The 13418-nt window shown below is 41.8% G+C and overlaps 1 protein-coding gene across 2 annotated transcripts in view; it reads right to left on the bottom strand.

Moving 5' to 3' along the window:
• BEND4 (BEN domain containing 4) overlaps window positions 1-13418 on the bottom strand; it is a 29581-nt gene that overhangs the window by 10086 nt on the left and 6077 nt on the right. For both annotated transcript variants that reach the window (XM_031588525.2, XM_090139501.1), the window contains exons 2-3: window positions 11701-12267; window positions 518-609 (exon numbers count right to left, since the gene is read on the bottom strand). In XM_031588525.2, the coding sequence (XP_031444385.1) occupies window positions 518-609; window positions 11701-12267 (659 nt within the window). The remainder of the gene's footprint in view (window positions 1-517; window positions 610-11700; window positions 12268-13418) is intronic.

Genomic DNA, 13418 nt, shown 5'->3' with positions numbered 1-13418 from the left:
TTTGTAGTTCAGCTTAACCAGCTCAGGGCTACATTAGACAACAGGAGGCTTTGTGGGAAGCTGGAGGCAGCCCCACTTTTTTTCTTTACAAAGGATTTGTTGGCCACAAGCTCTCCACTTCCTCCATCTCTCTCTCTGAGCTGACAGTGCCTTAGCCCTCTGTGTTTGGCCAACCAGTAGCATCCACTTGGCTGGGAGAAGAAGGGAGGGCTTCACCAGGCTCCCTGCTTCCAGCTACAGCATTCACCAGACCAGCCCCAGCCTGAAGTCCACCTGTGACTCATCAATGACGTTCCCAAGGGAAGGGGAGAGAAAATTACCCAAGTGGGATGGATGCAGATGCACTAGTGATGACGCTCTTACATTCTGGGGACTACTGTACCAAGAATGACAGTTTAATAAAAGATTTTACATATTTTACTATTACATGTATTCTTCCAGCAACTTCTAATTTCCTACTTGTTTTCAATGAATTTTCAAACACAAAAATAAGTAGCTTGTCTTCACTGTATACTACCTCAGTTGGATGGTCTGTTGGCTGTGGTACCATAAGTTGGTTGTGATGCTGAAGTACAGTCTTCAAGTAATCTAAAACAGTCTGGCAGGGCACTGCATGAAACAAATGGCAATTACTGTATATTAGCCAGCTAGTACAAAATAGGAAAACAATATTAAATCAAGCAGTGTTCTTCAGGATTTGTGTACCTCTGTGAGATTTATTTCAAATAGGAAATATTCCTCATTTTGATTTGTGCTGTCATTTCATTCAATAAATACACAGCTGACGCTGTATTATTATTTCCTGTGTGGAGTTCTCTGACATTCATTTTATTTTCTGCCCGCTAGTTTGTAAACTAGGCTTTCTCTAGTTTGAAATGACAATTATTACAAATGCAAATTAGGTCAGCAGTAATCATAGGAAAAATATCTGTAAATACGGTGAACTGCCCAAACCATACAAACAAGAAAATATTCAAGGACCTAAATCATGCAATGATTAACACATAAACATGCTCTAATGTTTCTGAAACCATAGCATGATTAAGTGTACCATACAGATTTAATGATTTATATACTTTAATGTCTTTTCCCTTCCTTTTTCCAATTTTTAAAAAAATAAAACTATGTGTTAGGCAAATTGCTTTATTTGTCTTTCCCTCATTCTTCCCCCTTCTCATCCCCATTGCTCTCATCCATTTCAGTAAGTTGTACCAACATCCTATTCCCTTCTGCTGAGGTGATAGGTTAATTAGGGATGATTCAATTACAGGTCTCTCTTAAGCAGATGCTGCCACATCCCTGATTAACTCTGGAGTATTTTTGAGATACAGTGCTTTCCTCCTGAGCCTGAAACACAGTAGGAGACTTAAACAGGTATTAATCCAACATTAAAACTGGCTCCTCCAAGACTAAATAAGCATCATTTTAAAGGTATCAGTCTCCCATTTTGTGTGGCTTGTTTCAGTAAAGTATTCAGAGATGTTCTTAGCTTCAGCTAAAACTCCAGAAAAAGAAATCTCAGTGTTTCTCCTTATTTATTTCTTAATTTCCAGCCTTTACAGCTGGCATCTGGGGCTTTGTCTCAAGCTGGCAATCAGAAAGCAAGCACTCAAATCACCAACATTGTATGAAGGCAGGATTTACAGTAGCCTTCCTCCAGTGTTCTGCACTCTTTCCTGGGCACTCCCAGTGGGTAATAACAAGCCCCTGCCTAAGCAGTGCTCTCTGCTTATTCCTGTGCAAAGCAATGCCATACCCAGTGATCTGCACACAAAGCCGTGCAGAGTCCCTGGCATGGGTAACAAATTCCTACCAGATCATTTCACCTCAGGCTGACATATCTGTAAAGACTCCTATATAATTTGATATAACACGTAAGTACTTTGCCATGAAGTTGTGAGCTTATGAGTTGGACAAAAGTTAGCACTTCCAGTGACCTGGACTGTTTAATACCTCTGGTGATCTCGCTGCTTATTACTAGACCAGTAATGTAGGTGCTATGCAGTGACACTGCTGAAGTGTATGAGGAAGAGAGCATGTGTGCTTTTTTGTAGGAAAAAAAAAAGAGCCTTTTAAAGTAAGTCATCAGATGGCTTTGGAAAATGTTTTGATTTTGAAGAAGTCAGAATGGCAGTCAAGCTTAATAGTCTCACCAACCTGCTCTGTAACCTTATAATGACAGCTGTGCTGCAGCCTATAGCAGCAATCAAAAATAAACAGTGCAATAAGTTCTTAGGTGGAATAAAGGAGAAAAACGTGCTAACCACAAGTGGTACATTGGATATTCTTCAGAGGGCATAGAAAGAAAAGATTTGGCTTTTCTGCCCCATTTTTATATACAGGAAAGGTTACGGAGAAAGAAGATATATAAATCTTTTTGTCCCTGTGGATGAGCTAAAGGATGAGACAGTATTTGAAGATCATTTCCTTACAGTTTGTTCAGCACAACCAAGTCCCTGTGGTCTGTGCTAGGTGACTGCTGCTTGCCTGAAGAGCTCAACAGAACAGTGCTGTCCAAGTCCCTGCAGAAAATTAAATGCTGACTGAGGACATCATAGCCTGGTGAAGAGGAGAAAGCTCCTTTTAACTATTTGACTGATTAGCATGAGGTTGGAGGTGCTCTAGTAGACAAATTGAAAGTGTGCCCTACTCAAAACACATCGCTTTTGCCTGTGTTTGCTGTCTGATGTGTCCAAAATTAAGTCTGAAGTGGGGATGCCCATGCACAGATTACTCCACGTTTAAATAGATGTCCAGGGAACACAAGGATCATAAAGACTCGTTCTGGGAAACTTCAGAACCTGTGTGATAGGGTCACCAAAACCTCCTACTCAGATACCTGGGATCTTCTGGCAGGTTACAGGAAGAGTGCAAAGGGGTATGATGGGTGATCTCACCACTGCTGGAAAGAAAAGATGCTCGGACCTGGAGGATAGCTGAGGAATAGCTGGGAAACGTGAAGAATGTGAGAAGAATCCTGCTCCTGACTTTGTAAGTCACTGCTCTGAATGTGCAGTTCACAAAAGCAATAAAGTTTCAAGCACAAAACTGTATGGTTTTTGTATTGTTCTGGTAACTGAAGGACTCTGAGCACTTTTGACCCATAAAATCCTCATGCATCACACAGCTTGCTGTTGGCACAAGTAAGCCCTGCCTTTCAAACATCACTTGCTGCTTGTGATCCAGGCTTCTCGGGTTGCCATTTCACTAAACCCAAAAATGAAGCCCCAAAGAGGGCAGCGCAAGGACCCAGAGACAAAGGTTCAGGTTTGGTTCCATGCCCTTCACTGAGCTTTACATATGCTCCCTTCACTGAGAGATAAGAGGATGTGTTTCCTCTGAACTCTATAGTAAATGTAACTTTAGAAGAGCCTGTAGTATGAATAAAGATGTAAACCTGCTCACTTATTCATTTTGTGTTTATTTTGCTTTGCTTTGGTCTCTAGAGAGTTAACAGGATCATAACCTGGACAGCCAATTTTCTGCATGCTTCTGCATGTATCAGGTAACATCAGTGGCATTACTAACAGGGATCTGTGCTTACTGTAACCAAAGTGAAAGACACTAATGTAGAAATAATGCTTGATCTGATTTAGTAGAAAGCCTGAGGGGAGGCAGTAATTTTCCTGCCCATTAGGAAGAAGTTCCCATGGCCCTTACCTTCTGTGTGACTCAGGAAAGACAGCGGAGTGACAAAGGAGTGAGATCTCTGAGCAAGCACGATGGCGAGGAGGTGCTCGGAGAATTTAGTATGTTGGAAAGGCTGGCCATGCTGAGATGCAGAGTAGAGACCAAGCAGAACATGCTCAGAGGTGGCAGAGCTTCATTGTTAATTGATCAAAGTTACAGACCTCATTGTTATTCCACACAGTAAACTGTTTCCGAATGCTGTAACAAGTGTTCCTTTGGCATGGCTTGTCACAGCTTTCTCTGTGGAATAGCCTATTTTCTAATAAAAGTTGGCTGTATCAGCTACCAACTATACTGGCTACAAAAAGTTTCCCAAGCCTCACCCACCTTGCAGATGGTGTGAGCTGGTAAAAAGCAGAAACATTCAAGGCATCCTAGCCGTGCAGGATCTACTCTTGGCTGGTTATTTTTTGGTATCTACTAATTCTCCATTAAAAATGCACACCTTATTGTAGCTCTGCAATTTTCTTTTTCTTCTGTTGTGCTTCCTCAGACTTCTGGAGGACAAGTGCTTGTTCCCTGTTATGCACTTACAGTCAGTGGCCAGACTGTTTCTCAATTTTCTCTTTGCTAAGCCAAACACTAACCTTCCTAATTTGCCAGGGAAGCAACTCCTTCACAGAATGCTCCAGATGTTTTTTTTAATTATTCATTTTCTACTGTTTCTCATCCCTGGCTTTTACTCACTACTACCAACTTCTCCTTTACTCCATTTATTACGTTTCTAATTGTCCCTTTGCTGTCCCACTAATGTTATCATTTCTGTAACCAGCAGGAATCTCCACCTCCTATATAGTCTTTGGGGAACTTCAATAAAATGCTTTTAATATTTCCCATATCACCCACCCTTTCTTTTTTACTCTCAGCTCCAACAATATTCTTTGGTTTTGTGAAGCCAGATTTTCATAAAATGCCAAGCATATTTGTAGCATTGGTTTGGTCTGCACTCATTCTTCTCATTATAAACATTGACTCATCATCACTTGTGCTCTGACCTGTCAAAACACGGCCTCCATTGCAACACAATGCAGGTGGGACTCTGACCTCTCAAGTAAGCAGGTGGCAAAAAATCTGGTTATTCTGTTCCTTAATGAGATGTGGTGGTCTGAAGCTGATACTAGCTAGCATCTCTCCCTGTGCCTCACAGAGCTGAGCGTGGATTTCAGCACCACAAAATTGGAAGTGTGCACATGCACATCCGTCCCATTCAGACTGACAGCTGTTCATTAAGACTTGTTTGTCACTGCAATGTGTCCTCCTTTGCTTGACCTTGAGCTATTCTTCACTTGAAGTTCATTTCAGGGCATTTCTAAAGTGATGTCTGACTGTCAAAAAGATGTGACATATGATATGGGACCTCCTGAAAAGGTGAATTTCTTATAACATTAATTGAGACCCTTCCCTGCTTGAGATTTGGACAAGTGTGAAGCATAACATAACTTGTCTCATTTCACCCTATACACACACTTATTCCAATAGTGAGCTGAAAGCTGTGTAGATAACCTACAAAGAGAAGTTGGGGTGTGTTGAATTTGAAAAAGACTGAAGCACAACGAGAGATGGGAGTTAGTAATGAGTTCCAAATCTCAGTGCTCAAGTCCTGGCAAATTTGGATTTTTTAATTGGGTGGCAAAATAAAAGCAGCTCTCTTTTTTAGTGAGAGCAGACAGCATAAAACTGAGAGCTGAGGAATCAACATTACATGCACAAGGGCATTAAAGATTGGCTGAAGTGGTCCATCACCACTGCTAAAAGCAGGGAAGGAAGCAAAAAAGACAGCAAATATCCTCTTACTTCTAAAATCTTTCTCGCTTGTGCTTTCCAAATGGAGTGAAAAACCATTGTACTTCTGTAAATCTGAATCTGAAGAGGCATTTTATTTCTCTTAATTTTCTTTTGCACAAACATTTCTTTCAGAAAGAAGAATGTGCTGCTTCCCAACTTCCCATAGCTTTTAATTTCTGACTCTGCTCCCTCCCTCTCCACTGACTTAACAGAAGTTGCCTATTCTCCTTCAAGTCTCAGCCACAGCTGCAAAGTCTGCAGGACAGGGACCTCTCCTATCAAACACCATATGCACTTACACTGCTAACAAGTAACAGTGAAACCAAGAACTTCCAGGAAGTAGGAACCACAGAGTGTGTCACACAAATACTAATGCCTGACCTTAATAAAAACACAAACCCAACTCCAGACATCTGGACAAGCCAGACAAGCTGGGGGATGAAAGGATTGAGCACAGCCCTGCAATGAAGGACATGGGGTACCGGTGAATGGCAAGCTGGACATGAGCCAGTAGCGAGCCCTCACAGCCCAGAAAGCCAACCATATCCTGGGCTGCATCAAAAGAAGTGCCACCAGCAGAGTGAGGGAGGTGATCCTGCACCTTTACCCTGCCTCTACTGAGGCCTCACCTGGAGTACTGCGTCCACATGTGGAGTCCTCAGTACAGGAGAGACATGGACCTGCTGGAGCACATCCAGAGGAGAACAGAAATGATTCAAGGGATGGAACACATCCTCTCTGAGGACAGGCTGAGAGAGCAGGGGCTGTTCAGCTTGGAGAAGAGAAGGCTGATTGTGGTGAAGCACCAGAACAGGTTGCCCAGAGAAGTGGTGGAAGCCCCGTCACTGAAGACTTTCAAGGCCAGGCTGGATGGGGCTCTGAGCAAACTGATAGAGCTGTGGATGGTCCTGTTCACTGCAGGACTAGATGACCATTAATGGTTCCTTCCAACTATAAGGATTCTGATAAGTCAACCACATTTCTCCGCAAATCTGCAAGAAAGCCTGCCTGCACAAATTGCCATGGGTTTTCACAAGGGCAAACCTAACAATGAATGGGACAAAAAGCTATAATAAAGCCCTAGCGTGCCACACTTAGGTGTTATTAAGCTCAGGCTGGTTGGGTGAGTTAGCTGCACACTGAAGCTGAAAGCAGAGCCATGCTACAGGCGGATTCAAGTAGGCCCTCTTGCAGAAGAGTCCCGCTAAAGCTGGTGGCAGCCGCAGTTGAAGCTTGTAGGGTAAGGGAACCTCACGCTTTGAAGCTGAACAGGCCAGAGATCAGACCAAAACATCCCAAGCTTCAAGGGAAACCATGGAACTGGTTAAGCACGAACATCAAGAAAAAAGAACAACAAAAAGAGACATGAAAAACTGTTCATCATAACCCTTGATGGCTGCTTTATCTCTGCTGCTGCTGTAGTAGGCTCTTTGGAAATGTGATGCTCTGAAAGTATAAAAGAGACAGGATTTCTAGAGGAACGTAGTGTCTTTTTTTAGATCATTCAACTTAGGGAAAAAGAGTCAAGCCCTGGGCACACAAAACATTCAGGAAAACTTATCTGACTTTTTCATTACCCTGATGTTAACTTTATCTGCAAACCCTGCTTTACTTGGGCTACTTTCAGCTAGCACCAGCACTTTCTTATATTATCACCTCTACATTTGAGGGTTTTGTTCACCCCTGTTCTTCCTCCTCCTGCTGCTGGGCCAGTGAGGTAAGAGTAAGTACTGCAGTCATCACAGATCACTTTGTCTTACTTCCTTGTGCCTTTCTGGCTGGTTTGCCTGAAATCATACAGCAAAGCAAGAGCATCAGGAGGCAAACCCTCACGCATGACCCCACACCTTTGCTTCAGACACACAGAAGTATCTATCTCCTCCCTTCTAGGCAGAAAGCCATGAGAAAACCCTGCTGACAACAGTGAAAGAGAACTGCATAATAATCTTATCTATTACATGAGCTAGATCCAGGTCTTACCTGCAGTTTCACAAATAAATCTTTAATTTTACTTTTGGGAATGGATTGCAGCCCTGGTAATTTTAATACAGAAGAAGGAGATTAGGCCACATTTTCTCCCTCACACAGATGGATTTGCTCTGCTTTTTACGGTCTTAGAACCTTAAAGAGCTAATGGCAAGTTTGCCAAACTTCCTCCAGGAATTACCTAATCCTTCTAAAATTGTTCTCCAAAATGAGAAAACACACTGAACAAAAACCTCTTCTTGAATCGAACACTTACAACACTTAGAGCTTCTGTCTTACAAAACAAACAAACAAAACAACCCAGAGAAAACTGCACAAACTGCAAAACATCACACTGCTCCTCAACAAAAGCACTGAAATACAAGTTTTTCTTCATATATTCACATAACTGAAAAAATTACGATTTCATACAAATTTAGGTATTGTTTCAGTCAAATGGGTATTTTTTGAAAAAAAAACAAACACAAATAAAACGTAAGCAATATTTCATCCATGTAATCATTTTTCCCCAGTGGTGATCATCCAAATGGATGATGTTAGGCTATGGGTAAGAGAGTACCGGAGGGCAGCTATAGCAAAAGGGCTAGAGGGAAGAGTGCTGGAAAGAGACAAATCTAATTTTCTGTGTCCAAGATACTGTTTTCTATAATATTTGTTAAAAAACAGAAGTGGTTGCCTTCAGATTTCCTGAAGAGACACTCTTCCTGGCTGTCTTTCTGCACGCAATGCAAATAGTGCTCTGCAGATCTCCAGTCAGATGTGCAGGGCAGGTATTATTAGCACGCAAACTCTCAGGTATTTTGAAAGGCCCTTTGCATACGGAATGCAAAAAAAGAAAAGCTAAGTATTTCAGGAAAGGGATGAAGTGATTCATTCACAGTTATAGAACAGAAGGGTCGGGCTGGTGCTTTCATCTTGCTTATACTGCTGCTAGCATGATCCTCAGCTCCCATGCTGCAGGCATTGGCAGCCCTCATTACCCCCCAGGCACAGCAGGAGCTCCTGACAGGGCAAACACAAAGCCAGCACAGCAATCCTTCAGCAGCTGGGTGGCACAGTACTGTTGCTTCCATACTAACTCAGCTGCCTCAATGCTACGTCAGTTGCCCTTATGAAGGAATTTCTCTGCACTCATGGCCCTGCTCGGCCTGCTGGACACAAGTGTGAGATGCACAAAGGAGCAGGGAAGGAGGCTTGTACTCCAAGATGGCTCTGAAGCAGCAGGTGGAACCAACACCATTGAGACATTTCGCTTTCAGGAAAGCCTGTGTGCCTCAGAAAAGAGCCAGCTCTGGGCACTGTCCCTGCTTACATGCAGAGCTGAGCATTTCAAGGGGCAATTTCTGTCAGGAGCTCTGGTAGCAGAACCTGGCTAGAGCAGAACCAGGATGTGAGGCAAAAATACTCAGACACAATCTTGCTTAAATCAGACACAATCTTTGCTTAAAGTCATCTAGTGGCAGCTGTGGGACTGTCAGAGAGCCCAGATCTTGGCCTAGCACGCAGTCATATGGGACTTTGTGTGGTTCTTGATGTTCCCTCCAACACTTCAAGCCTATATTTTAATGTCACCCAGACAGTAACAGGTGACTTGTGATTGTATTACGTTGGCTGGTGAAGTCATTCATCCTTGCACATTTATTTCAGTTTTTTCTGCTTTCTCTGACAAACCACTAACGAGGCATTTCACTATTGCTGGGGGGTGACAAAGGCTGTCTCTCCATAACTTTCCTCACTTTTAAAGTGAGATGAAGGGTAACCATGATGACCCACATGAGCACTGTTTGCTTAGGCTGGCATTAATCCCGTAACAGGTAAACACAATGTGATCTGATTGACAAAGAGACAAGGAGTATGAATAAAATGAATCCAGTCAAAATGCGGAATGCAGATCCCATCAGACTAACCTGACTGCTGTTCTTTCCTGAGGTTTGATTGAAAAAGTTTGGTTGAACAGATATAATATACAGAGGCTCATGAAGGGCTTTAAACTACCATGTGTTATCGGATTGCAAAAACAGCAACATACAGCATCAGTAGACTACAACACATATTCATTAAGAAACATCTCTAGTGCTTGTCGTTGGGGAATTATCCTGAATAAATGTGTTTCTAGCAAGGTTCTACAGGGACTGATAGCAGTCTCAGGAACATTCATCAGTTCTAACCAGGATCAGGAAGTTAATTTGAAAACAATCAAAAATACTATGGATAATTCAAAAAATTGTGAACCAGCAAACAGCGGGAAAAGTAGTGAATCCAAAGCAACCTGGATCATGTAGAAAATTCATACAGCCAAAGACAAAGTGGATATGTGTAGGAAGAAATGCAGTCAGAAGGAGAAGCTGCCTTCTGGGAGCTGTTTCAGGGGAACGAAGAGACTATTCCTCCTTCAGTCAGGCAGATATGAGCATATTGTACATATTTCCAGTGCCCAAACTTTAAAGAAATGAGCAGAGGGGAGAAAAGAGCTACAAAGAAGGATCCAATACATGCCAGTAGCTTTAAATAGCTCTGTCTGCTTAGTTTATCTAAAGATGAAAATTAAGCCAGCTTTCAATTTTCAATAAGCACCTTCATCTGGAAAAAGTACTTGGTGGTACACAGCACTTGATTTAGCAGAACAAAGCATACAAGTCTGGATGGAAGCTGATTTCAGATAGCTAGGTAGGGAATGAGGCACACATTTTCATCCATATAACTGCTGGAGTCAGTCATCGAGGAAAGAGGCAGAGCCACCTGTACAGTCTATAGGTCAGCACTGGTGGCTTTCTGGGATGTTACTCCCACAAAATGTTATGCTTTAATCAAAGTAAAAAAGAAAGTGGGTTCAATACAAGTCACTGACTGAAAGTCGCAGGTCAAATTATAGTTGGATTTCTGTTAGAATCTGATTTCTGATCTCATGTTTCTAAAACTAGAATTCAGCAGGAGCTAAAGTTCACGCAACTCCATCACACAGTGCTTCCATGTGATGTACAAATCACTACTAAATCCAGCAAGAGCATATGAGTGACTCCAGATTTTGGGAGCAGTATGGGGACGTATCCTAAATACTGAGTTTCCTCTGCTCTGAACAACGTTGGTTATGCGATTGCTGGTACCACCAAGGGACCAACACACAAAGGAAAACACAGTGCAAATAATTAATGGTAATGATGAAAATGGAAGCTTTTTTCCTGATAGCTTTTTGCTCAGATTTTGATATTAAGTATTCAGGATGCTGCCTTTGTCCCTTCTGCACAGTTAGCAGCTTTGGAGTATTTTCTCTCTTGCAGTCCATGCTGAGTTATTTGTACCTTTCTGCCAGTCAGAGATTTGTTTAACAAACCTTGCATGTATCTATCCTAGCACTGCAAAGTTTAGTAAGCAAAGCTGTACCTCCCTAGCATTCAGAGATGTGCTGGAAAAGAAGCGTGGTGTACATATATTTTCTTTGATAACTTATAATTTGCTTTAAGTATTATTGAGGTGCATTTTTGCTTGTCCTTCAAGTTTAGAGGATGTGGGCTTAAGATACTTTGTTCTCATCTGATCCCACTCTTCAAGTATCTCAATGCATCTTAATAGTGAGCAGTCTAAAGAGTCTGAAGTTTAAAGAGATATGAAAAGGTTTTCACAGATAAGTCTTCTACTGGGTAAGGTTATTCTGTCTGCTTTCTTTCCTCCAGCATTGCAATGGAGAAGTTGCTAAGTCTTTTGTCCTCTGGGTTTTATTGGAAGGTGAATGGGGGGAGATATACCTATACCTCTCACAGAACTAAGAGCAGCTTAAGAGATACTGTTCAATACAAAAGCTGAACTAATTTTGTTAAAGGTAAGGATAAAACTTTGAATAGCTTCATTAAGTAACCAAATCAGGAGCCCCCAAGGGGAATTAGATTCATAAGCTGCAACATTACCTAGCGAACAACACAGGCAATTAGGTATAAAAGCATATATTTGAAATTACCATGATAAACCACCTGATGCTTGGAATTTGGATTTACAAGTATATCCCCATCCTGAACACTGCTCATCAGTCTAGAATTCACAGTTCACGTGGATAAGTAACAGCAGATATTTTTTCAGTGAGCACAGCTATAAGAATTTAGGATAGAGACAAATGCCAGTGTTTTATAACTATGACTGCAAACTTAAAAAAAAAAACAAAAACAAACAACTAGAATGTAAAATAGCTTATTACCTCAACTACTTCTATCACTGACTGAAAATATTATATAGCAAGGGATTGTTTACCTGGAATGCTCTCCAGTTTTCTGCGAAGCTCCTCATTTTCTTGTTGCAATGAAATTACCTCCTGTTCAAGCTCTTGACACCGAGGGCAGTAACCTTCCTCTTCTTCCTCCTCTTCCTCCTCCGGAAGCGTAGAAGATGATGGGTGGCCATGAGATTCAGAAGTTGCTGGAGATGTCCATCCACCTAAAGTGTGTACTGGAGAAGTTGAAAGTGGATCCACATCTGCCAAATGGCTAAAATCATTTACTGACGAGGTGTTCTGAGAAGGGAAGCTCCCAGAAAGCAAATAGTTCTGAAGGGAATCAGTAAAAACTCTCAGAAAGGCTGAGGTTTGTTGTTTCTTTTGCATATACTGCATCTCTATGTCTAAAATGTCTGACGTCTGACTATGGACCATTTTCCCAAGCTGACATTGCTCTTGTCTTTCACTATAATTTGGGTTTTCCTGCTTTATACAAGAAATCATTGACTGAGAGTGATTGTTGTCCAGTAGTTTTCCACCACAATTTAAAAGACTTAGAACCCGGCTGCACTGTTGGGCAAAGGCATCCAGAATCATTCGACTCTCTGAAACAAAAAAAAAGATGAATCACAGCAACCTAATGCAAAAAGTTATGCCAGGCAGCAGCAGCTAGATGAATGAATGCAACCATTTACAGTAGCAGGCATTTTATTTCTGAACATATTAAAATTATGGCCTCTGCTTTAATACTTCTGCAACACTGCGATTTAAAACAATCCTGACTTTGCTTCTATTTTGAGAGTGCCCTTATGCCCTTGCTGTTAATCAGAAATGCACTGTGATGATAGTCAGTGCTTAGTGCCATGTTCTTTCAGAGAGATTAAGACAGAGAAATGGGGAAAAAATACAAATTTCATTCAAGCTGCCACAATAGAAGTTTACAGGAGTATTTCTTTTGAAGCAGATTTCAAGCCATGGTGAGCAGTGCCTATACCTATCCAAAGGACTTTGTGCTACACTTTCCTCCTATGCCCCGCTCCTCTCCAGCAAGGCTTCCAAGCCTCAGTTTTTCTCCCTTTCACTTTTGCCGCACTTACCTGACACTGGGCATAGGCCACTTGATGAGACCCACTCCAATTACATGGTCTTTAATGGCTCCTTTTGCTTTAGTTTCCAAAGAGGTCCAGAAAAGATTCGGGAGCAATGCTTTCTGTTGTGACTGCCCACAAAGTTGTGGCCATGCTGCTATCTCACAGCAGATAAAAGGGGCTGAGCAGTTTCTGGAAGCATGGAAGCATGCCACACCACAAACACCTGGACCTGCCTCTAGTGATAGGAGGAGCAAAATACACCACCACCACAGGATGGCTTACTTCTGCAGGATCTATGTGTGCAGAGTCAAGCTGCTATAACACTGCCAGCACTAAATGCAAATGGCCAATGTGTTTGGCTCTGATTTATGGTATGACCTGCTACTTTCCCTGATATCAATGTCTTTAAGAAGATTATTTATAGCTTATAGCCGAGTTCCTCTAGGCATCTGAAAGATGTAACTAGCATTTTGCAGGAAATAAAAAAAGTGGTAGATTTAAGTGCTGCCAAATTTGGAGAGCTCTTCTCAGACAGGCTTGACTTTTAGTAAGTGACAAACGCATTCACTTTTGAAAAGGCAACCTGCTACAGATGTATGGAACTAAGCACCCCAAACCTTCACTTAACTTAACCTTGTCACTAGAGATGAAAAACACAGCTTAGT

The sequence above is a fragment of the Phasianus colchicus genome, chromosome 4, assembly GCF_987193195.1.
Source record: "Phasianus colchicus chromosome 4, bPhaCol1.hap1.1, whole genome shotgun sequence".
In the NCBI taxonomy this organism is placed as follows: domain Eukaryota; kingdom Metazoa; phylum Chordata; class Aves; order Galliformes; family Phasianidae; genus Phasianus; species Phasianus colchicus.
Note: the sequence above shows the minus strand (reverse complement) of the source record. Positions and strands in the feature narration are given on the sequence as shown.